The sequence below is a fragment of the Opisthocomus hoazin genome, chromosome 7, assembly GCF_030867145.1.
Source record: "Opisthocomus hoazin isolate bOpiHoa1 chromosome 7, bOpiHoa1.hap1, whole genome shotgun sequence".
Taxonomy (NCBI): Eukaryota; Metazoa; Chordata; class Aves; order Opisthocomiformes; family Opisthocomidae; genus Opisthocomus; species Opisthocomus hoazin.
In genome coordinates this window covers 44705314-44730979 of record NC_134420.1, presented here as the reverse complement: position 1 = coordinate 44730979, position 25666 = coordinate 44705314, and the positions used below count along the sequence as shown (strand labels likewise).

At 35.9% G+C, this 25666-nt stretch overlaps 1 protein-coding gene across 7 annotated transcripts in view; it reads right to left on the bottom strand.

Moving 5' to 3' along the window:
- The window catches only part of NPAS3 (neuronal PAS domain protein 3), a 636093-nt gene that overhangs the window by 301684 nt on the left and 308743 nt on the right, over nucleotides 1–25666 (bottom strand). For all 7 annotated transcript variants that reach the window (XM_075425465.1, XM_075425467.1, XM_075425466.1 and 4 more), the window contains one exon: nucleotides 16564–16646. In XM_075425465.1, coding sequence (XP_075281580.1) covers nucleotides 16564–16646 — 83 coding nt within the window. The remainder of the gene's footprint in view (nucleotides 1–16563; nucleotides 16647–25666) is intronic.

Here is a 25666-nt window from a genome sequence, read left to right as displayed (position 1 = left end):
TGGGAAAGACAGTAATCAAACATAAACATTTAAACCATTTTTTTCAACAGCACTGTTATTCCAGTGTCCCTGGTTGAAATATTCCAGGTTTCAAATCACAGAAGACAGGAAAAATGATTAAATCAATAAGAAAAAAAAAAACCAAACACCCAAAATAATTCCACTGTCAACGAAATTTGCTGAAGATATTTTCTAGATTTGCAAAGGTATCTGAAGAAAGCAATTTGAGGAGAATAGTATCAGAAAGGTGTGTGACAACCTCATTTGGTACTGATATTGCTTCTTTGTCAATAACAAAAAAAAATACCTAGTGATGACAACAGGCAGGTATTTTTCAAGTCACATCAGTCTATGAGTGTTTAGCTAGTGTAATTAGAAAACGTCCTATCTCAAATGGCTCAATGGCTGTATAAGGTAAGATTGTCACATGAACAGAAGTCAAAATACAACATCAACAAAAACTGAAAAGGAAAAAAAAAGAGCTGAACAGCCAATAAGTCTCTCCTTGAAAGCAGAAATCAGGGTAATATATGCTTGCACAAAATAAAACAAGGAAATTATCTTGAAATAAACAAATCTTCATGAATGATTTTGTTATATTGACAGGGAAATATTAATAATCTTATTCTTAAAAGAGGTACTTCATCTGAAGGAGGAAATCTTTCTACCTATTATGAAAGCTGTTATGCTTTTCTGCAAAAGCCTTTTGCAATACCTGAACATATTCAGTCATTCTCCCTCAGCAGCTCATGGCATTCAGTCCCAGATACCACTTCTTTAATCATTGTTCCTATGATTTTTTTTTTCTGCTTACATGCACCTATTAAGAGAATCATTTAAGCACCTTTTCAGTTAAGCATAAACTTAACTGTAGGGTTAAACTGAAGCACAGGACACAATTCCAAACAAGTTTATCATAACTGATTGGCCAGACAGACAATACGCACTCTCCGGAGTGCAAAGTTTTCAGCTCTTGCTCATTAACAGTGATATAGATCAGGAGTATCCACTGGAGTCAGTGGATAAAACTGTTTTCAAAAAGAGTGAGAGCAGCCACAGGACTGAATTACTTGCATTTGTGAGGTTCACACAGTGGATGACATTTCTTGCTTTTTAACAAAGCATTACAAGTTAGAGAAGTAAACTTCCACTTAGATGTTGTCATAAATTTCAGCGGCATAAAATTCAGCAGAACAAGGACCTCCACCAGCTTATATATTTCTAACAATGTAACAAAGCTTGTAGAACACAGAGTTTGGGTTGAAGGGTTCAGTTTTTTTGTATTTGAGAACTTTTGAAAAATGAATGTAGCACTTCTGGAATTTAAGCTAAACACTGAAATGCATTTTTGTACATTCAGTCAGTTCCATATCCTGAAAAGTTCTGGCTCAAAATATGCTCTGAATTTCCTCCTCTCTCTTCTGTAACTGAAAAACTCACTTTAAGAGTAAAAATTCAGTTAGATTCTTGTGAACTACTGAAACAAAATCTATTAAATTGCAATTGTGGCTTTTGTAATAATTATGGATTTTTTATTTCAAAGAGGAATGCATCTGGGCTTGTTTCTCAGTTATTCTGACTTCCATTCTGCTAGTCTGTTTGCTACAAAATTTTGGTCTTCGTATTGTATTGTAAAAACAGCAGTTATTTGTACAAAACCTGTGTATTCAGTGTTTTCCACGCTACATTAATTTACTGTGCTAGGTGTTCTCATCTTTTAATTGGGCTAAATTTTTAAAATGCCATTAACTCCATACCATGGCTCCTGCAGCATAAAGTTCACGGAGGAATTTGACTTCAGATGATTAGCTAGAAATTTATTACATGTGACCTAAAGGTTTAGCTCTGCAGCAATATTTCAAAATATACGGTATTTAGGGAAAAAGAGAGCAAAATCAGAACATTGGCACATAGCTTACTTGTTATTCCACTTCAGGATCTTTTGTAGTATGAGTGGTGCTGAGGAGGTCACACAAATGGATCACAAACCTACAATTTTGCTCATAAAGGAATGCATGTATCTTTATGTAGCCCTCTTCAACATCTGCTGAATTCCACAGCCCTATCTTTTTTTCCTGTGGACAGGATGGCCAAATAGAAATTTCTGTATTCCTGCCAGTTTTTTTATCTATTAGTACAATCTGCACTGTTCACTACTGCTTTTCTGTTAATATTCCTATTTTGAACAGTGACTACCAAGAAGATTCACATCTGAATCTTCAGCCTGACAGGACAGAGTGAAACACAAAGGTATTCAGGTCTGCCTTTCCTTGGAGTGCCTGTAGAATACATCAGCTAGAATGAACAAAGCACAGAGTAGTTGAATAATCATTAAATAACATCACTTAAAGTTTTAATGAAAGTAATAATTTATCAATATATTGGCTTCAACATTAATCAGGAAAAAATTATTCGCCCTCCCCTTAAATTATTCTCATAAAATTCATGTTAGTTTGAGCTCTTTCGATGTGGGGGACACTCACAAAATCTAGTTCTAGGGAATTAGGTTTAACTTCTATGCTTCTGCTACAGTCATGAAAGAGAGAAAACTTACTCTAATGAGTAATTCACAACAAAAACTATCCATAGTTGTCAAATGCCTTCTGTTTCTAAAGTTAGCCTTCTACATGCCCCAGACATCACAGGTGGTTTGGATTAAATGAAGTGTTTCTGCCAGAAAAGATAAAATTTGTCTGTAGTAAGAAATATCAGGAATGAATACAGTTTAATGAAATACCACAACCAGCAAAATAATTATGCAGAACATTTTTTTAAGGGTTTCAAAACTTCCCAGCACTAGATTTTCTGGGGAATTACCTCCACATTTTTATTTTCCTTTTTTTCTAATATGAAGTGCTTATTCCTCAAGTAATGCATAAAATGCTTTGTAGGAAATAAGATTATGGTGATAGACACCTGTGACACCTCTAAAATACTATGTCACAAATCACAGCAGGACAATCAATTAACTAATGTTCAAAGTACTAGACATATTAACAACAAACTAAACAAAATACAAAGGAACTCTCTTATGGTACAGAAAAAGCAAACGGAGTGGAGGAAATTTTTGTTTCTATTTTTAATTTTATGTCCTTTTTTATCTCAAGAGAAGTTTATAAAGACATGACTTACCCATGTCTTAGTGGGCTAAAATAATAAAATGTGGGCATTGTACCTTGTCTTCCTCTTATATTCCTGATTTTTATGTTTTGAAGCATTTCTATCTAAAGCAAACCCCAAACCTATCTTCTGCCAATCGATATAAGCACTGGTTAATATTGAAAACACACTTCATAAAATCACACCTTTTAGAGAAGTATTATTGTTGTTGTTATTAACAACTCTTTAAAATAAATGTACATAATTGCTAAAATGCAATGAAATCCCCAAGGTAGAAGCATGTTAAGCCATATTAGTTCCAAGTGACCAACATTTTTATAGTACCAGCTAAATGAATTAATAATTATTGGCTATTTATTTTAAAGGACTGCCATATTTTTATTTAAAGAGCTATGAAGTACATGCTTCACTGTCGGTAATCCTTCCAGTATCACTCTTTTAGAATAGAGAAGACTTCTGCAGCCCTACAGACTTATAAGATCAGCTCCCAATAATCCCTATATACCATAGGAATTCTATATTAAAAAGAATTGACCAAAAGTTTTCAAAATAAAAACATACAAGCAAAGCTGTGGAGGAGAGCTGATAAAAGCAGCTTGTGTTCACGTTCACAATCTACTCCTCTCTCTCTGTGAAGAAATATCTATCTAGTGTATTCAAGGGTAAATTCAGCTCCGGTATTTTGACCACTTAATGTTTATAGTGAACGTAGTTTAAGGATCTAAGTCAGGCAAGAAGTAAATGCTCCACTGATGCATACAGCTACCTCTGAAGTGGATTACAGGAAATTAAAGAAGATGGTTTAAGCTTCCTTTCCAAGTTCTTTTACACCTTCATCCTGTAAAAGAGGTGAATGTGTTAGGTTTCTCAGTCCTACAGTGTCTGTGATGCTTCTTGGTGTTGAGGGGTCATTCTTAAATGCATACTTCTACTTTAAACTCCTTGAAAGACATCCCTCCCATTAGCGTATACAAGTCAAAAGTAGTATCAGATAAAGAACTTTGCTGAAGGAGAAAATATCAGGAGAGAGGGCAGGCGGAAGCCCTCGTGTCTGTCACAGGATTTTCTCACTCCCTGAGATTGCTCTGTGTGGCATGAATGCATTTGGCCTTCACAAGGTTTTGAAACTGGGACAATATAGCAAGAGAACTTCTTTACTAAAGAGAAGTTATATCAGGATTTCTGGAGATCAAGGCTGACTTAGGAACCTACATCGAAGTTTCTTTTCGATGTGAGAAAAACCACTTGTAATATCCAGTCCTTTCAGATGGATTCTTTTTCTTCTGGCATTTAAAAAAATGCTGTCATTTCCTCACTGTGTCACTGCTTTTTATATGCCCACATAAGGAGAAAAAACCTTATGCATCACAATTTTGTCATGCATGGGAAGAGGCCTCATACAATCTCACAGGACATCTTTTGACCTAAATGGGCCTTTCAAACATAACAACATTGCTTCAGAAGACTTGGCTTTTCCACCCAGTGACTGTGCTGGCTGGGATCTCTAACTCATTGGGAATACAGAATCTGCTCAAGGTTGGGAACCAACTGCTGGTGTAACACTGACAGATGCAGGACCCATATGCCCAAGTCTGAGCAGGATGACCGTATCACCAGCATCTGGATGTCAGCCTTCCTTTTCCGGCTCCACTCTGGCTTTACTGATAAACCCGATTGTCTGTCTGCTGTGGGTCAGCCTGCTGCTGCCCTGCAGTCATGTTTCTTGGATTAGTGAGTGGTTCCTCTCTATTAAGGAGTACTATGTAAGCATACTATGCATCCCTTAATGCTTTCATATTCCACATTTGATTCCAGTATTTCTACTGTTCCTGGTGATTTAGGCACAGATGATGAAATCTTGCAGGTGCAGTGAATCTGTAAAATGTGTGAATGTTCATTCCCTGTCTATTGGCTAGGGAGCTCTGCTGATACCATCCATTACTTTTTAATCCTAAACAATTTTTTACTACTAGATATACTGCCAGGAATTGCAAGTGTGTGATCTGGATTACACCACAACGACATTTTTATAAAGAGGAAAACACATCACATTAAAATGCTCTATATGGTAAAAAAACAACAAAAAAAATTGATGTAAAAATTTGCCAATATATCATTGACACCTACTTGGAAATTTGCATGTGTCACCCTTGACAGGCACATTCTTAACACTGCAGAAAATAAAATGCTCTTTAACTAAAATGCTATGCTCTGCTGTTGTGACTGTTCTTCCTTTGTTGCTTTGAAAAGGTATGAGTTTTTCTCCCTTTGACTTGAGAATGCAACAATACCTTAATACTTCAGAGCAAAGATTGATAATACCTATAAATAAAGAAATGTTAATTATTTCCTTGGGTAAGAGATGGGAAGGCCCCCTTCTATTCACATTTGGAGTCTCCCAAAATCAGAGCTTCTCCATGAGGGAGGTCACCGAATGTCACTGTAGTGCAAGACTAAAGGGTATACACACTCCTAAATTCAGCAAGAGCAGCTACAGTCACTTCCTGCCAAACCTCCTATGTGTTGATAATTCATACCCTCATCAGGAATAATCTGTCTGGGAGTTGGGGAAACTTTTGTAGAATTAATGCCAAATGCTGCTAATTAGCCGTTGGCAAACACTGGAAATGTGGGGGCAGTAAAAAGTCAGTAGCCTAAATGTGCAAGGACTAGACATGAGGCAATCCCCTTCCTCTCGCACAGCACGTGTCCAACCTAATGTGGACTACTACGTCCTAAAACACAAATGTGAGGGGGCCTAAGCAGACAGAAATAAGAATCTCTACAATGCCCTCCATGCCCAAGCCAATGCCAGTGACAAGAGCAATCCTTTCTACAGGAAGGTGTAGTACCTTCTGCTGGCCAGCTACAGGTTTGGTCTTTCACAGACATAGCTTTAGGAGCCTACAACTAGATGTTCAGCTGAAAATATCTATTTTTGTGTGCCAACGGCAACACATAAAAATGGCTGCTTTCATCTAATGATATTCTTTTGAAAGTGAACAACAAACTGGTTTTATCAACGGGCTAGGAGACAGCTGCTATAGCAAAGAAGGTGTCCTCCATAATGATGACTAGGAGACACAATTCCTGTTCTCTACCGTACACCTCTGTTGAAATGTGAGGAAGACTTCTGAACTCTAGACACTCACACACGCTCATCACAGAATTTTCTTCTCCTTAAAGTGTGCATGAAAGACAGATAATCCGCACCTCTATGCTAGGAAAAAACCATGAATGAAGTCCTAGATTAAAATCTTTATGCTGAGCAGAAGATACTATTGAAGAGAAGGACAGAATAACAACTACTAAGTGCAAAGCAAGCCAATGATACACACTTCAAATCACTATCTATAATATGTAGGAAAAGAATTTACAATTCATTAAGTCAAACCTGAATTCAGTCAGACTCTATCAAAGAGGTATGGTTTTACAGTAATGTAAAATGATACATCTAAATAGTATTCTCCTTAAAATGGAAAAAATGTGAAAGAAGAAAACAATTCATTGGCTAAGTGCTGTGCATAATTAATGAACAGAATTCAGCATCAACTTGCATCTTATGTGACCTTATTAAATGTCCCACAAAGAAAATGTGACACAATGTAATTACACACAATTACTTCACTTCTAGAAGTGTTATCATTTGTTTCCACACTCCCTTTTTTTTTTTCTGTACAGGTAGAAATTCTAATACGGTGACATTTTAGTAGCAACTAATGGAAACAACCACTTTTAATCAACTTTTGAGATATTATAATTCAGAACAGAGACTATGCTCTACAAGCTTGACTCATTTATTTCAACAATATTTGTATTCCCTTAAATGCTATGTGCTTTAAGGTCTGTGTAAAGGTGCTTGCACTTCCCAAGTAAAATCCAGGGGATACAGAACTGCATCTGAGGCTTCAGCTTCTACAGCAGTGGGGAAGGTTGAACACACAGCTGCCATGTCAATATTTAATTTTTATATTTATTTAGACCTCACAGTTGCAAAAAAGAAGTATGAAAAAGTGACTAGCAGATAGCTGATATGATGAACTAATTCAGAGTTAAAAGCAGCCTTAAACAATAGCATTTACACAAATCTCAACGGTCCATGCTACATTTAAGGGTTCTCTGTGTGCAGACTCCAAATTGCCCTTTGCCATAGTGCTGCCCTTCACTTCTATTGCAGAAGAGTAAAAAGGGTGTTTAAAGCCCATTTCTAATGTTTTTTGTTTTCATAAGACCTGAAATGAGGAATATAGTCATCTTTGAAACCGTCATCAATGTTTTCAAGATAGTGAAGAAAAATATCAGTTAACTTGCACAACATGCCCATGAAATATACTTTTCCCTATTTTTATTTATTTATATAAAATCAACACCCTTTTCCTTTCTTGATGAATGCTGTGATTAAAAAAAAAAAAACAAGGCATTCTGAAACCAGGACACTTATTTTCCACACCTATATCTTTACAAACCCGGTAGAAGGTATAATTCTTTCTGGTGAACCCACACATTAGTTTATGCTGTCTATAGTTTTCAAGCCATCTTACTTCAGAGCAAAATAGGGCTAAAGCCCAAATCATAGCTGAATGTAGACTCCGTTAAGCAGAGTTCTGTTGATGTATCTGAAGAAAAATTTCTCCTTCAGCATCTACCGTCTGCAGAAAGTCCTCCATTTCTTATAATGACCTATTCCCTCTGTCTGATTCAATACAGCCCACTGGCTATGGAAATGACAATACTCAGCAGGTTACAACAAAACGGTCAACAAACAGTGCTGAGATATGTAATTTTCTGCAAATATTTTCTCAGGAATTAAATAACACACTACAGTATGCTGTCTCCTGCTCAGATCAAATATTTCTTTATTAAATGAAACTGCACGCTTTTATATATAGTTGCCATATAAAATGCAGGTTTAAGTGTACTGCTTCAAGCTCCGACTGCAAAACAATTTGCTATTTCCCACCCCTCCCCCAGTCCCCTCTTAGGATATAACCCCTTTGGCAGCAACTGCTAGGATGCTGTACCTTTGCCATAATTCCAGAATGAAAGCCCTGCCCTTACGGAGTCAATCTGATGCACTTCCTGTGACTGGCACAAATTTGAGTATGCAAATCAGCACCTTTCGAGTCTCCTGAACCCGGGAAATCCTCTTGCTACCTGAGATGTCTCTTGTAACAGTGCTGTCTGTGCAACTCCTCTAACCTTTTCAGATTCCCATCCAGTCTTTGTTCTTAGCCCTTTTTAAAAGTGTGCAATGTATCAGGCTAACCTCTGTTATGATTTAAACTGGTGTAAAACCAGACCCATATTCAGAAAGCCATGCATTCAGTGGCATTTACACATGTTTAAAGTGCAAAAGAGCACCCAACAGTGAAGAGAGGCCCACAAAATTAACATTTCTATGAGAGAGGTTTTTCTGCCTCCTTTCAGCTTCAAATACTGATCTTTACTCTGAATCACTTACCCTAGTATAAAATACACAATTAGATTTCTAAAGTTCTAAATAAATTAACATCAGCTATAAGAGTTTAATCTTTTATTACAAGAGGATCATCTTCTGAGAAGACTATCAATCTACAAAGTACTTGAGACTGGTGATCAAACCTGAAGAGATTGCTATGCAGATTATATATTTAGCTGCAGAAAGTTGAAATAACATCTATCCTTAAATCATAAAAAGGAAACTGCTACTGGTGATGCCTTATCCCTGGAAGGGCACACTGCAAAGCAAGATACTAATCTTTTCTTACTAGAGTCCTATGGGTCTTTTCACAACATATCAGTATTCGCACTGTTTTCTTGCCTTTAAACTGTGTTTGGGTGAGGTGTTTGAGCAGTCAATAACTGGACACTTCCTGTCACCCACATTACTGTTTCCAAGCACATTGCGTGTCTTTCTGTCTTTTTATCTACATAACAGTATCCCGACATTCTCCTGCCTTTTTCAATTTTTTTTAAGATTTTGTTCCTAATTTACTGTTCTTAAAATAATCCATATTATTTACTCTGGTCCCGTCCACTTAGAAATTGTATTTTTTTTAGAAGGTTGTACTTCCCCCTTTGTATATACTACCATCTCTTACATCATCAATCCATCTTTTTTGTTCAGTTTATACTAAGGCATTACAGCATCCAATTTATTACTGTTTTCTCACTGTTTCTAAATGACTAATTGGAACTTTATACAATTGTCAGCTTTTTTAGATAAAACATGTTTGCATACTGAATGCTTTCGCTAGAGATGTAGTGATGTAGATGTAGATAAAGTGTCTATTTTTCTCCCTTATTGTGTTCAATTTCTGGATTGCACTTTATGGAAAGCAATTGGTGTCCCCTTTGGTTCTTAGCCATCCTGAATGCTCTGAATGACACTTAATCTAATCTCAGGAAGAAAATTGATAAAAATAGGCTGTACATGACAATGAGGAGGTTCAGATTCGAAGTATACAAAGTAGACTACATGTATGCCTTACAGAAATCATTACCTCATAGATGTTTAGACGGTCTCTAAACCTGCAGTTCTGACCTGCTAGGTACTCTATGCTCTCCAACACAGCCTAAGGTTTGTTGGCCTTTTGACCTTTTCCACTTTTTGCCTGCTGCTGACACATGCTAACAGAGGTTGATTGGTAGTCTACCCCTTTAACCCAATATAGTCTGCAAGAAGCTGAATGGTTGTCTTCGTCCTCACAAAGTGTACCACTGACATCATCATTAGCAACTGCCCTTCACGAATCTCCAAGCCAGTAGAAGTCTTTTCTGCTTTTACAGCCTGGAAAAATCCTCCATCAGCACTACCATCTGCTGCTTCCTCACCTTTAGTCTCGTGTCACTATTTTTGTGTTGATTAGTGTTATACAGAGATAACCTCATTATGTATTACTCACAGCGACTGAAAATAGAAAATGAGAAGATAAATCTTCTCCTGAATTTTTTACAGCACTCCAACACTTTCCTGTCTATTTTCCCACTTTTTTCATTTTCTTGTCAGATGGGGCTTCCTGTAATAATTCAAATATTGGAAGAAATGAGATTTCTGCTCACCTATAGCCTAGCCAGGCACAGAACTACCTCCAAACTTCATTTCAACTTGTACTTGTTCTTCTACTGCTTACATCTAATTAAAACACTCCAAAGTTTTACAATACTCAAATATTTGGGGGGAAGACAAATTTTAGAATTATGTATTTTCTTGTTCAACTGTTATTATATTCCTTGTTCAATTATGATTATCCATACTGTTCACCCAATTTTAATTCCTAACAGTGTGCTTACAGGGCAAAGTATTATTACTTGTTTTCACTGTAGGAGAAATTTCTGTTTCTCCATAACACTGTTAATTGTATGCAACTCCTGTACCTTCATCCACAAATGTTCATTACTTCAAAAATTTAAATATCTTGCTTAGTTCACGAATTCCTACTTTGCTTTAACAAAAAAAAATTCACAAGTTTTGCACAATCTAAACTGGTCGCATGCAGAACACACATATTTACAATGTATGGAAAACTTTACCCACATGCTCTCCAGCAAGATGTTTTTAGGAAAAATGAATAGTGCCATTGTCTTGTTATATTCTAATCTAGTTATTATACATAAATAGCAACATCTTCCAAACATGAGTAAATATTGTAGTGAAAATGTTTAGTGAATTTTTTCCACTTTTTGTTCATGCCAACCTTGATAGTATCCCATTGCCCTACAAAGAACATCAACAGAGCTTCAAAAATCATAACAGAAATGAAGGACAAGACCCATTTGGACAACAGAGAAGAAACATGGATATGAAAGTTGCCTTCAAATTGGGTATTTGCTTCTACAGCTTCTGTATTTCGTAACACTCATTTATAAACTGGATGATAAAACTGCATTAATTTGAGGATAATGTGGAAACATTCTCCCAATAACAACTTCCATTTTTGCTGGCTGAATATGGGAAAAAGCCTTTTGTTTTATAACTATCAAGATATTAAAAACATTTATTAGCATTAAATTGATCATTCATGTCACCATGAGTACTTCTAAGAGTATCACATGTATGATTAAATCTGTTATTTGCAGCTATTACACAGCTCAGACAGTGGGATAGGATCAGCCTCTAGAACACAATTATAGACACAGTTCTCTTTTAGTTTAGCAGTGCAGGTGGATGGGGTAGCAGATACCCACAAATACAAGACTAACTGTTAAGAGTGCTTGCTTGGAGTGAAGAGACTTATTAATTTTCCTTTTTCCTGTGGAAATGGGGTTATCTGACACACTCCAGAAAATAACCCGGTGACCCAGATATAGTCTAAGCTACTCTATACGGGAACGGCATCACCTGGAATGATTCACTAGAAACCAGAGATGTTGCATTCGTCCCACACATTTACCTCACAATTAGTAAGGGGCCCAGTCTGAAGAACAGTAACATACTATGTTGACATACAGGATGTATTTGTACAGTTTCATGTTATATTACAGTGCTAGACACATTAATAAGGGTAATTTAATAAAAGGAATATAAAACTATTGCAAAGAGACATCTTTCAATTATTTACAATGCTAGTGACTCATCAGGCTTCTTATGTCCTAGGCTGTGGGTGGTTTGTTTGTTTGTTGAGTTTAAATACAGACAAGCTGAAATAACATCAACGGGTCTAATAACCTGTGGCTTCTCTATAGGATGGAGGTAAAGATACAATTAAATCTCCATGAAGTTCCATCCACAAGCTGAGGCTTCCAGTGGAGTGAAAAGAATGTGAAATATGTTTACAAAATATCAGATTGCCTTTCATTCATGGAAAGTCTGGGACCACTGCATGGAGTAAATCCAAAATGCAGCATTTGAGCCATATATAGCTTCCAAGTAGTTCAAATTCCACTCCCTTTCTAGGTTGACATTACTTGATCAAGTTTGTGCTGATATGGAGGCTGCTAGGAAGTAAACAGGGGCCTACAGCCCTTGTGCATACTACAGATTACTTCGCTGGGTCATCTTGGACACAACTACACATCCACTATAGGTATCCTCTCTGAACTGTGAACCACTCCATCCAAGCTCGGTGGCTTGTATCTTGTGGCTCTTGACTCAGTGATGATGAAGAATAAAGCCTACAGAGTCTGAATGTTTATGCTGAGACTGTCTTTTCTTTGATCTTAATAGGAAACTGATCTTCTCCCCCTCGTTGAATCTGATACTGCAATTATGAACACCTTTGTTCATCACAAAATGCTTTCTTAATGGGAGAAAAAGGTACAATGTAAAGTGAAAGGGAAATCAGAGTCTCATAAAATTTCCAAGATAACATTCAACAAGACTTAGGAAAACCTTCTAGGAACACCCTTTATGGCACAGATGGAGAATTCAAGGACTGTCATCCACTTGTAAATCACAGGTGTACAACAGATCACTCTATGGGACTGAATTGTTCATGAGATTGGTAGTTGGGTGTTTGAGCTTTTTGTCCCGTCTAGTTCAGCAGTTCTACTCTATTAATTCTATCAAAAGTATGCAATGAGCAATAACTTTACAGACATAGAAGAAATTAAATAGGATCTTTCCTCTTGGAATTTTTTTTTTAAACTCATGATAGAGATCTCAGTCGTGATGGTTATTCACGATAGTGCTCACCATAAACCAAGTCTATCACAAAAAAAAAAAAAAAAAGAAAAAAAGGCATTTTTGTTGCATTCACACTTCAGTATCACTCCAATTTAAGGATTTCTTCACACAAAACTAGGTAGAGGTAGGACAGTACAGAAAATTTAAGATAGCTAGTGTCTAAGTTATTGTGTATGGTAATATAATGCTATATGCAAGTGTCACAGTTTCTTAACAGTTGAACAGGCACTGCTGAAGCAACGAATGCTATTATGAATGTTCCCATTCTTGTACACTCACCATAGTTCAGATATACAGTCCTATTATTATTACTAATACCAACTTTCTATCCTATTCTGACTTTAAAACTATTCCATTGTGTTTAATTCCAAATATTTATTCTTTAAGCGGGCATTGGCATTTTTAAAGGAATAAATATATATTTTTTAAAAATATTAAATTTAATTTGAAAATACTGTACATTCTACTTTTAATTGTTTTACAGTTCAAATTGTAAGGTGTGTTCTTTTTTGTTCAAGAATTTTAAAAGCAACTAATTTAAATATACAAAATTATCTTGAGTTGTTCATACGTGAACTTAAAAGCCATGCAACACAGGAAAATTAAGTAATTATGCCTCCAAGTTATTTACTGCAATTAAGCTCATTTATCATATGCAAATTAGTGCAAACTGGTCTCATTAGTTACTAAATTACTCAATATGAGCTGAACAATGTAGCACTCCAGTTTGTAATGAAAAATCCCTGTAGAGGCAAGAAGTATCAATTAAGCTAATTTGCATATGCAAATATATTCACTAACTTTCCCTTTTCTCTATATTTAGTTCTACATTTCCTGATCATTCCTGATTATATGAAGAATATGGGGTTACTGACCCTTTTCCACATCTTCTCCATAGCAGTGAAGTTACAGAAAAAAATCCAGGGGCCCTGACAAAATTGATAATCTTCTTGCTTATTTTTACAACCTGTTTCAGCCAAAATTTTTGAATAGCAGTTATCAGAAGTAACATTTTTTTACTGAATGTATTTAATAAACAAACATTAAAATAAATACACAGAAATGTAAACCTGAATATGTCTTTGCTGAAGTCTTTTCTCACTATAAAATTACTTTTCAGAAGATAACAAAGCACACAACATGGCAAATCAAAAATCTTGTCTGTTTTTCTCCTCTATAACAAGCATATCTACTGTTCATCATTCAGGTGGTTTTACCTGGAAAACATTTAAAAGACTTCTTGCCGTGACAAGAAGATTCCGATATAATAGCGTTTGGGCATTCATGTTTTGTGGTGTCTTATTTTCCACAAGCACACAGTGGATAGTGTCTTTGGCTTCAAACCCAATGTAGGAATCTCTTCAGCATAATATACTGCAATTGGCTGTGGCTTGGAAATTTTTTGACATGACTAACTGATACTACTTGCTTGTAGAATCAAGATGTAAAATATCACAATATAAATCTCCATTTCGGTTTTTACAACATCACTATAAATCAACTATATCCACTTTTTTTAAACATACTGTATTATGCTTCTCGTTTCTGTCAATAAATTTTGAAGTATCAAAATATTAGAAGGATTAGAGAGGCTCCTTCATTTCTGAGTTTACACTTAACCCAGCCTTCAAAATATTAATAGCAAAAGGGATTAAACAAACTAACTATTAATTCAACTCCCTCAGATAGCAGACTCTGAAATCAAACACAGGTATTCCCAAGGTATAACCACAGTTGTTTACTACACTCGCTAACAATACTTATCACAATACTGCTTTGAAAATAGTTTCTAGGAGCAGCAACCTAAATGAGAACATTAGAACTGTGTTGCACCACAGAATCTGTCTCACTCTTGTCTTAAAAATCATTTTGTCCTCTGGAGATTATCTTTCTACCTATAACACCACAAGGCAGTACTTTGAAGTTCATTCAGACCTGTTAAAAGTGGTGCATTTGAATACATGACCTAGACTTTCCTTCCAAGTGTTGATTACTCTGCTAAAATGAGGCAAGATTTTAACATATTATGATCAACTTGCCACCATTATTAATTTGTCTTTATCCATCATCAACAGTCTATTCTCTTTTAAATGCCAGAGTGGAACTTCTTACTATCAATTAAGAGATTAATCGGAGTAATTTGGTAAAGTACCACCCTCTCCGAAAAGGCCACACCTCAACAGATAGTCAATATGATGTTGAAGGTCATTTTGAATGAAAAATCCTCAGTTACAGGTACAAGTGCAATACAGGTTTTTTTACTAGTACTATGCTAAAGTTACATCCTGAAAACAAAATAAAAAATAAAAATCAAAATGGGACTCTACCTCAAATAAGTAATAAAATCACTAATTTTCTTAGCACGCAATAAGTGAAAAACTCAAATGTCAAGTAGTTTTCAAAGTGGCCATCCTACGTTTTTTCACTTTCATTCATAAAGGGTTATACTTAATACCTAAGGAGTGTATAAAAATCAGTCTCGATGTTTTATCTAGATACTTTTTATAATTCATATTGTACAAAATCTTATACCTTTAGGATATACAGTACATGTTTACATGCTCAAAACAACACACTGACAAATTACACAAACTGAAAAACAAAACCGCCATTTCTTCATTTTTTCTACATTTATGAGACAGCATAACAGCATTTCTGTCTAATATGCAAACACAGGTCTGTAGATACGGGTGCAGATATCTTTAATAGGGTAACCGTAACACAAGTATTTGCTAACAGAAGCAAAAACGTGACCTAGGCCTCTACCAAGGGTGTACAACTAAGTAAATGACTTCATGATTTTTGTTCCAAGGACAAATTCATTCTACTAGTTAATTTTGTGTTTTCCTCAAATTATCTTTGTTGCTATTCTGCATTTAGTTACTTTGTAAAGATGTGAAAAGTCTGACTTTATCCATAGTGCTTTTGAATGCCACAGCTGAGTTAGTACAGAGACAGCTCTCAATCATTTCAAATTAAGTGGAATATTTCTGATGATAATATCCTAATTTACCTCTTTTGTACCTCTCAAAAGAAATACACCAAGCAATATATTTGCATTGAGAAGCTGTGTACATTGCTAAATAAGAGCAGTTACTGAGTGATGTGCTTAGAAAAGACTACATGGGGGTTTTCTGCAGTGCTGGGTTTTTGCCTTGCTGACAAAATACATCAGATTTTGTTCTTAACTGCTTCTGCTCCACGTTTGATTACTGCAGCCTAAGAAAGATGTAGTAACCCTGACAAAACAAAGCATGCATAAGAATGTTTCCATCAGGTCATCGTTTTTCAGTTTAGTCTTCTTGGACTATACCAACTTATACAGTGTGACTAAATTCTTTGACAAATATCAGATTAGTTATTATCTCATAGCTAAGGAGACCTAAGAGGCATGCTGCTGTTTCCTTTTTTTCTCTTTGAGGATTGTTACAAATTTGTGATATATAGTCATGACAACTGGGATATCAGGGAGGAAAGCAGTACTCATAAACCAAAGTGGGGGAAAACCACCCCTAAAATCTCTACATGACACAAGGCAAATAAAATCACCAACACAAAATACTGTTTTGCGCACATGGACACACAAATACTTAAAGGCATTCTGTGAATAAGTACCTACCGCACAGTTCTAAACAACAAAATACTTTGATTCAGCTAAATAATACTTGCCCTCCCTTTCATTAACATTCTCCCAATCAGGGCTTTCTAAAAGGAAGGAAATATGAGCTTTAAAAAAAAAATTCATTAATATACATGCTGACAACAATACTATTCACATTATTGGTAGAAATATGACTAGTTAGTTATTTTTATTTTTCTTAGAACAGCCATTTTGTTACCTGTAAAATATGACTTCCCAAATGTGATTCAAATACTTCAATGGCAAGGGCACTGGGACTTCTCCTGCGCTGGGCACCTATAACTGAACAAAAACCAGTTATGTTGCAAAGTCTGCACATTCATTTCTAATGCACCCCTGATCATACCATTTGACATTAACTATTACATGTTTCACATTTCATACACCAGTGTTAATTTCAAATTTGTCTTGCATATAGTAAATAAAATTGGTACATAATTTTCAGTGACTCAGATTTGAAGGATAGAAGTAGTTTTTTTTAAAAAAAGTCTATTTAAATGTCCAAGAACTCTGGAAACAAATCGTTTATTCTAATACATCCCCAGTCCCTGCAGAAGGGCTTTTTGCACATGGTGATGACAGCATGCAGAATTTATCAAAAAATACTACTGAAAAAGAGGCTACACCTAACTTCAACATTCTGAAATGTGAGGATAAGAAGTAAATATTACTCAGGAATTAGGAAGATATGAGAGATTTATCTGAACATGTTATTTATCTTATTTGAAACTGAAATGAAGAAAACACAACATTAAAAAGTCAACAGTTGTAAACACATCTGAGTTATCAAAGTCATTGCTAAACTTAGGGAAGTATTGTAGTATCCCACATATCTATGTTAGTTGCTGGAATAGGTACTTGAAACTTCAGCTTCTACGTTTAAATTATATAGTTTAAAAGTACAAAATAAGTAGTAGGCAGTCATGTTTCAAAGGCAGCAGTGACTACTAAAAAGGACGAGAAATCATAGAACTAATATTTCATTAAACTCGCTATGCCAGGAGCACAAAGCCAACAATTGAGTCTGCCTATACCCAAATGTGGGCATCTACTGCAAGCTGAGGTTTCTTCTCAGATCTAAGTTGTCTTTGCCACATGACCAGAGCAAGACAGAGCATGGAGAAGAGGGCATAGGGCGACAGGAACCTTCCCTTCCTTTCCTGTCTTAGTAACAAAGCTAAGCATATTCATAGCAGATAGGTGAAGTTAATTTCGCATCCTTTTAAAGTGTGTAAAAAATATTTACATCCAAAGACCCTGATGGTCTAATGCCTCTAGAACCATCACACCACTAGTGCATCTTTATGTATTGCTCTCTTTACAATGCATAATAAGAAAAACAAAATACCAAGGATCCACTAAAACAAGCAGAATGAATGACTGCCACTACTGAATAAGCTAATTTAACACCGACGAAAATAAAATAAAGAGCAACAATTTCTTAGTCTTCTATGATACTGGCTGCCAAACATGATATCAGTAGGAAAAGATAAATGCCAAGTACTGATAGTCATATTGACCTAAAAATGTAATATCATTCCTTATTAATGCTTCATATAATTTCCTTGCAGGAAATTCTAAGCTATTTATACTGGGCAAACAGGTGGCTTCTTCATTGCTAATAGATTCAGGCAATAGCTCATAATTGCAAATGGTGACTGCTGTAGAACCAGTATTTTCTAAGTCCTTCTCTCTTCTCTGAAGGTATTCAGGGACACACGTTAACAACTAAAGAGAAAAGTCTGCTTCAAGACTGCTTCTTTAGACTGCAACTGAAGTTGATAATAGACCAACTTCTGTACTTGGGGTATTTTTAACTTCAGTTAGTACAGTAACTGACCAAATGTCAGTATAATAATATTCTTTTACAAGTTTTAGGTACTTAGTCTTCTATATCAGCCTTCTGATTCTAAATCATTTTGCTTCTCTTTGCACTGTTTCATCTTTTCAATAGTTGTAGTGATGCTTACTATAAACAGCCATGGTTATTTAATGAAAAAAAATAAGAACATATTAAATTTTCTAGTAACTTAGACACCTTTAACTTTCCTTTTTGCAAACAGACTTAAAGATGATCGTTCTTTTGTCCTTACTCTGCCTCCAGCTACGTTATAGAACATTTGCTTAAACTAGAGTTGTACCCATATTTCTGAGAAAAACTTTAGCTTTAGTTGGGGGACTAAAAAAAATACAGAGCACTGTAAAGATTATCAGTATTCCGATTATGATTGCTATCAGTTAGCACTGTGCTTTGTATGGTCATTTCATTTATAATCTACCAGAAACAAAAAGGAAATTCACAGTTTTGGCCTGTTAGGCATTGCTTCATAGTAGTCTCCATAACAGTATTGCAAAAAGCCAAATTCCTCAAAAACCATAAAACCTTCCTGAAATCCTTTAGGTCCTTTCATTCTTCCATCTAGACTGTGCTATATTGTCCACACCTTGTCTGAACATATCACCATTTGGAATTTGCCTTCCGATTAATTTTCCGTTTCCTGCCCCATATCCTTCCTTTACAATCCCCTAGCATTTTTAAGTGTATCCATTAGATACTGAATATTACTTCCAGTTCTATGATGCTAATTGTTAATTGCATGTTTTTTTAGCATGTGGGTATCATAACTTGAATAAAGTGCATGAACAAGGTGCAACTTCTTAACACAGTATCTTTACAAGTCAGTCATCGGTTCTTCATACTTGGAATACTCAGTTCTATAGCTCAGATGAAAACACTTCAAGGTCAGTAAGGTACCAGAAAACAGGAGAGGGACAGATCTTTGCTTTAAAATTTGTCAATTAAATCCTCTATTGATGCCTGCATCCTAGTGGCTGGAACACGTGTAGACAAATATCTTGTAGTACTTTCATGCCATTCAGTTCATTGACATTTTTATAGCAGTGGAACTCTGATTTCTGTGTCTTGCACTTCCTCAGGTGATGCGGGGTTGTAATGACAATTCCTAATTTTACAACCAGCATAAATGCATTAAACAGAGAACTACTATGCTTCTGGTAGCCATACAGCAACTCTTTTTTGGTAACTGAATAGTTGTTAAATATGCACTTTCTGGATTTCATTCATTTCCCTAACTATCATTCTTCACATTTTGTGGATTCAGACAAGAATATTGAGATAAATCTGGAATAAGGGAAACAAACTTGTTTTATTTGATCTTCTGACTTCATTGCTTCATTATTTTACCTATTCAAGCTTTCAAGATTCCTTGATGCCTGTCTGCATCAGAAGAAATACTCCATTTGGGATATACAAATACATTGGTATCTTCCAAAAACATGGCAATCTCACAGTCCAATCACAGCACAAAACCTCTTATTTGTATTGAATGGATTGTTGGCATGACAATAGACGAAATGAAGACAGACTAAAATGGCTGGATTAAAAAGCAGGTCACGATGTTATTTTATTCTAAAGTTTCAAAACTTAAACTATAAATACTGAACTGGCTCCCATCACACAAGCCACAGCCAGTCATCTCTAAATCTCTCATCCTGTGGGTGGAACCATCAGCAGCCACTGCTCAGCTGCCCAAAGAAATCTTGGAAAGCAAGGAATTTAGGATTTATATCACAACATTTATAAATCAAAGTAGCTCAACTACCTTCACAGACCTAAAGATCTGGATGCAGATCTTTTTTAAAAATGCGTCTTTCTTTTTAAATGCAGACGCTTTACAGAAACCAAATACTGTATGCATGAAATAATTTTTTTCTTTCAAATAACAGGAAGTAGGGGAAATTAGGATGTGGAGAAGGCTGAAGCATGTGTACAAAACTGCAACAGGAGTCACAAAAGAAATAAGTTCCAATTGTTCCAAATTTTTCTCCCAAGCTTCTCTTGTCTTAATGGTACGAACAAAAGTCTCTAAATAGGCTTTTTCACATGTCGTCTTATTTCGTACCATCTACAGTTAATTGACTAAGTCTAAGATTTGAATGCACACTTGTGGTTCACCAAAAAGTAGACCAAAAGAATATTTGTATTAAATACTGACTATTAATAATGACAAGAAGATAGATTGTTTTCACACATGCACTTTGTAGTGCTAGGGCAGAGGAATCTGTCTACTAAAATCTTTTACTTTCCATGGGACTGGACCATGATTTCTACTATCCAGACTGACATGTCTATTCCTGGCATAGGATTACTCCATAGCAAACTACTAACAATGAAAAAATTCTAGCTGCTCACTAATTCCTCTTTAAATTTCCTCCCTCAATAACTAATCTGGCTATGCGTGAGGTGAAGGAAGAACTACATCCCTTTCAGTGTGTCTTGGGGGCAGTCTAAGCATGCTTAATACAATCTCAAAAGCATTTGCAATTGTGCTAGGAAGAGTGGGAAACCATGGAAAAGAAAAATGTGGACTGCCTAAAAAAGATATTAATGCATCCTGAAGAGAGGATTTCCTCTTAAACTCACTTCTATGCTACTGCACCACAGAGTGACTAAAGGCTTATGTTCACTGTGACTTTCTACTAGTAAAGACAGAGTTCTAATCAAGAAGAAGCAGTATTCCTTGATCACTAGGAGTGAAAGCACTTATCGTCAGCACAATAGTCACTTTCCCCTAAAACACTTTGGTGAGACTTTGCATGCCACCTCTCAAAAGAAACTGGTTTTGTGGAAAGTCTGGTAAAATTCACATCAAGAGTTTTTAAATTCTGTTGCTTTGACAATAGATTGAAAACTGTGTTTAAAAACTATACTGAACTTCTTAATTAATTCCTCTGAATTATTACATACTTATAAAAGCTTTTTCTCAATTAGTCTCAAAATCCTCATTTTTGTATTTCATTTCATTGACTTTTCTGAGCAGCACCTTTCTGCATGCTTGGAAGCAGAGGTGGACACAGGGCCACCCTGTTACACTCTTTTAGGTAATCTGCTGTCCGAAGAATTATATAAAACAAGAGCCCATGTTTCATTTTTTTGATCCTGAAGACCTCTAATTATGACTGCCAGTAAAGTCAGACTTTAATTAGCAAAGCTTGAGCAGATCTACATAAATATGAAAGTTTATAAACTCCCCATCAAAAAGTGCATTATCTGTTTTATTCACAAAATATGTAACCATATCAGGTTGATTCCACAGAAGCTTCACACAGGGTTGGCTAATATTTCTCCCTGTAGGTATCGACAAAATACATCATCATTCCAGATGAGAGAGCGTAAGAAGTAGAGTTGTCTGAATTGTCTCAGATGACTGTATGTGCAAAGCAGTTCACAGCATGAGTGTGGCTATAATCTTCTAAGTATTTTTTTCCAGAGTTTCACATTTTTTGTTTCAAAGTAGAAAAAAGGTCTACAGAAATTACAATACAATTTCTAATACATTTGCCTTAGTGCAAAGTAGATTCTACAAGAAAATCTATCTTTTGTTATTTCTAGGAACAACTCCAAATGCTCAGGAAAGAACAATGCAGGTGAATGTGATAACCAAGATAATTTTACGGGAAGAGATGAGATGTCATCTTAAAACCTTGGGGTTTTCCTATGAGACATAACAAGTAATTTGGAAATGCTTAAAAGCTGTATTTTAGAAAAGACAGGGACACTGAGGGGCTAAACTGAACAACAGCAGATGCAGTGTCAGGGAAGAACAAAGCATAACCAACATTAGGCTCAGAAAGGCGGGACATATATGTATGTATATATGTATGCTAAAATCCAAAGAAGCTATTTTTTAAAATTAATTTTCTTACTTCATATTTAATACTTTGTGATGTATATGGTTTTTTTTCCATGGATTGCTCTTTGCTATCCCATTAATGACCGATTCTAAGTTTTGAAAGAAATCTCCAGCAAGAGTCAACTCCTCTGCCTATCACATATGTTGAGGACATAAGGCAGAGAGGATATTTATTCAGAGCCTGATCTAAAGTGAGATGAATGATAGTCAACCAGCATGATGTAAGCAGAGATGTTGCCCTCTGATTTGGAAAGGGTATCCAAAGAAATTAAATTATGCCACCAGTCTACCTCACCATAAGCTATCACATGATCCAAAATTTAGGTCTCTTATCCACCTTCACAGATGGGAAACAGAAATAAATCTCAGACGGAGTTGCAACATATGTGGAAAGGTATTTTATCTTGGTTTAGTAAAGCTATGGGAATCATTAATGCTGTGCCATTACCAACTAAGTATCACATCAGTAAAGTATCAGAACAGATTTGTCACAAAGGACTACATGTAAGATGCATAATGCAATATATGATAATCAACTTACAAAGCTAACAATGGCAGTTCAAATCTATTTTTTGTGTACACGAATGCCTATTATTCTAGATGTCCATCTTTCAGTCACTGGTATAGAGCATGTATTCATTACTGGGGAATCCATGGTTGAGAAAGTAAATCAAAACGTTCCACAGAATAACTAAGCAGTTATCAAGAATGTACTGGGTAATAAAAGAAAATGTTATGAAACACAATTACAGGTGTGTTTTATTATTTCCAGTAGTTCATCTGTGACGCTTCATCAAAAGCTCCAGGACTTAAAAGAATTTTTAGTAAAATTTGCTTTTCAAATTCAAGTTGTTCAATATTCTTAAACTTTTTTAATAGCTTTTTTAGTTTCAATAACTTAAAAGTCATCAAATTAAATTTTTGCCAAAAAAGCATAAAGTACTATATCACTTGTTAATTGGACTAGAATCAATGGATTTGAAGACACATAATGTGTCCTTCCTTTAAAAAAGGTTCAAAGTGAATGGAAAAAAGAAACTAGATAAGTGGCTGTCTTAGTGTAAGTTTTCATCTATTTTATGAGCCTGTTCTTTTCTCTTTCCTAATTATTTTCATCTGGTTTTTCCTCCTTCCCACAGAATTTGTTCTCTGAGGGGTGGCGGTAGAGGGGGGGGAGGAGGAGACAAAATTTCTTAATTCCTAAATGTCTGTTTTTTTCTTTTCTGAACTTCTTAAAACTAAAAAACCCAAGAATGAAAGTTAAACACACCTTAAAAATAAGTATATTTGAGATATTTATGTTCTCTGCTTGATAACGCAGTCAGCAGTGTTTCTTTATTAGCACTCACTTGTACATTTTGAGAGTTTATTTCAGAGATTTTTCTTTTCACTGTGAAGGATGAAGTCTTTGCCGTACAAGAATTTCTAGTCATCTAAGCAAAGAGAGTTCTCAATCTGTGGCTGGGGGAGGGAGCAGTGGCCTTTCTCTCACACTGTAGTAGTTACTATAGGAACAATTGTGCCTCATTCAAAAGGGCTACAGACAGGGTGATTAAAATTCTTCATGGGAGAGCCCCCACTCTTCTCCTTGACAATGAAATTCTTCAGGGAGAGGGCTAAGCTTCCAGTTCAAGAATGGCAGCACCTGAGGGAGTGATGTGGCAGAGAGAATCACCAGTGCTTTAAATTGAAGCACAGGGAAAAAAAATACAGGGGCCTGCACCTGAGAAACAGGAGAAGGAATAACTTCATGCAGACTCTACCATGTACAAGACAATGCAGAAAGAATACATCATTTCCATTAAAATCAATAGCAGGTGAAGCAAAAGAACTGCACCACCCATAAAACAATTAAGGGTAAATATTAACGTTCACTCTGGCCATTTGCTTCTCTGTAAGGCAGCAAAATGCACTTTGACACAGAGGGGAGGGACCATTGTCTGTGACAGAACTGAATTAGAGCTACTTCCCAGAATCAAACTCACTTTATACTGGCTGCTTTACAAATATTTACAACGTTGCCTTTTGCTCCCAAAAACCTAGGAGGAGAAAGAATTTATACAGAACGTAAGAATAACAATTGTGACCTTAATAAAGACTGTCCACTTATATTGCACTCTCACAAATAGATACAATAAGAAGCAGACAACTCCACCTATTCTTCAACCGTATGTCAATATTATTAGACGGCAGGAGTCTTAAAGAACAGAGAGAAATGGCTTTACATTTCAGTCCAGGGAGGATGAGTCACAAATAAGGGGCAATGTGAAAAGAAGCACAAAAATGTTTTGAAAACTGACAAAAAATTAGATGGGGATAGATGAGAAAGTGCTGGTGAAGACAGCTGCAAGTAAAAGATGCTTTAGATATTACTGTAGTTTTAGTGAAATTGGGTTCCATAATTAACATAAGATCAGAGCTTCCCAGGAAATTCAGTTGCTGTAAGGAGATGGGAAAAAAAGTCTACAGAAGTACGGAAGAGAAAGAGGCAAAGTAGAGACAGACGTGTGAGGCAGAGAGAGGGACACACAAAGGTGGCGTGAATCGAAGGCTTAAACCCCCAGGAATTCAGCAGGATTTTAGATAAATGTCCACTCTGCAAGATTTGGCTCTACCAGTGGAAAAATGCATAAACATTATGACATCATGAAGAAATTCCCTAAAATTCAGTTCCCACTCAAATGAGTGATGAGTATGGATTACTCATTCAGATACAATAATAAGGCACTTCGTGGAGTAATACTTCTATTGTCTTATTCTTAAACTAGTATTAAAATTCCTCTGGGAAGAAAACTGCTGTCACCCCTTTCCAGCTTCAGTGCTACAGAAAAGGTTAGTGTCACTGATTCTGTTTTCAGGAAGAGGACAGGATATTAACATCAAGTCAGAACAGTGTTATATAGTGTCAGACTATACTTGCTGGTAAAACTAAGAGGCCTACATCTGTTGTCTTGGGTTTTTTTCCAGTTTGATCCCAAAGGTTCATGTTATGACATTTGTAACATCTGCTACAAATGTTGAGGTAAGTCAGGCACAACCTTTTTACTTCCAATCTGACGCTCCATCCATCCACAGGGGTTTCGTATGCCACTACTATGTCAAGGGGACCAAAAGCTGTTCGATCTACATGAAGCAAGGTATAATGTATTTCTGAAAGTCAAGAAGGAGAAATCTTGCTTTGTTATGTCTTCCTTTTTTTCTTGCCTTAAATTTTGGCAGTGTTATTTCAGAATCTTCTGTGAACAAAACAGGCAAGCTGCTCCTCCTTAGAGCCAATACAATTGCCTTTTTATGCCTTAGACAGTGGTGTGCTGCAAACGTGCAAGCTGTGATTCACATCCTCCCTGTTTATACTAACATTGAAACACATCCAGCTTCCCTACCTAAACCCTCATATACAGAGGTCTGCTTTCTCGCATAGTGCTCTTTTCCATCCTTACTTTACCCTCCATTTTGTTGCGCTCACTACATCATTTTATGGACAAATTCAGCTTTTTTTAGTGCTCAGGGGAAAAATGCAACTCGTGACAGAAAAAAATTACTTCATCTACGGTAACAAAAAAAGTAAACAAATAAGGAAAACAAATT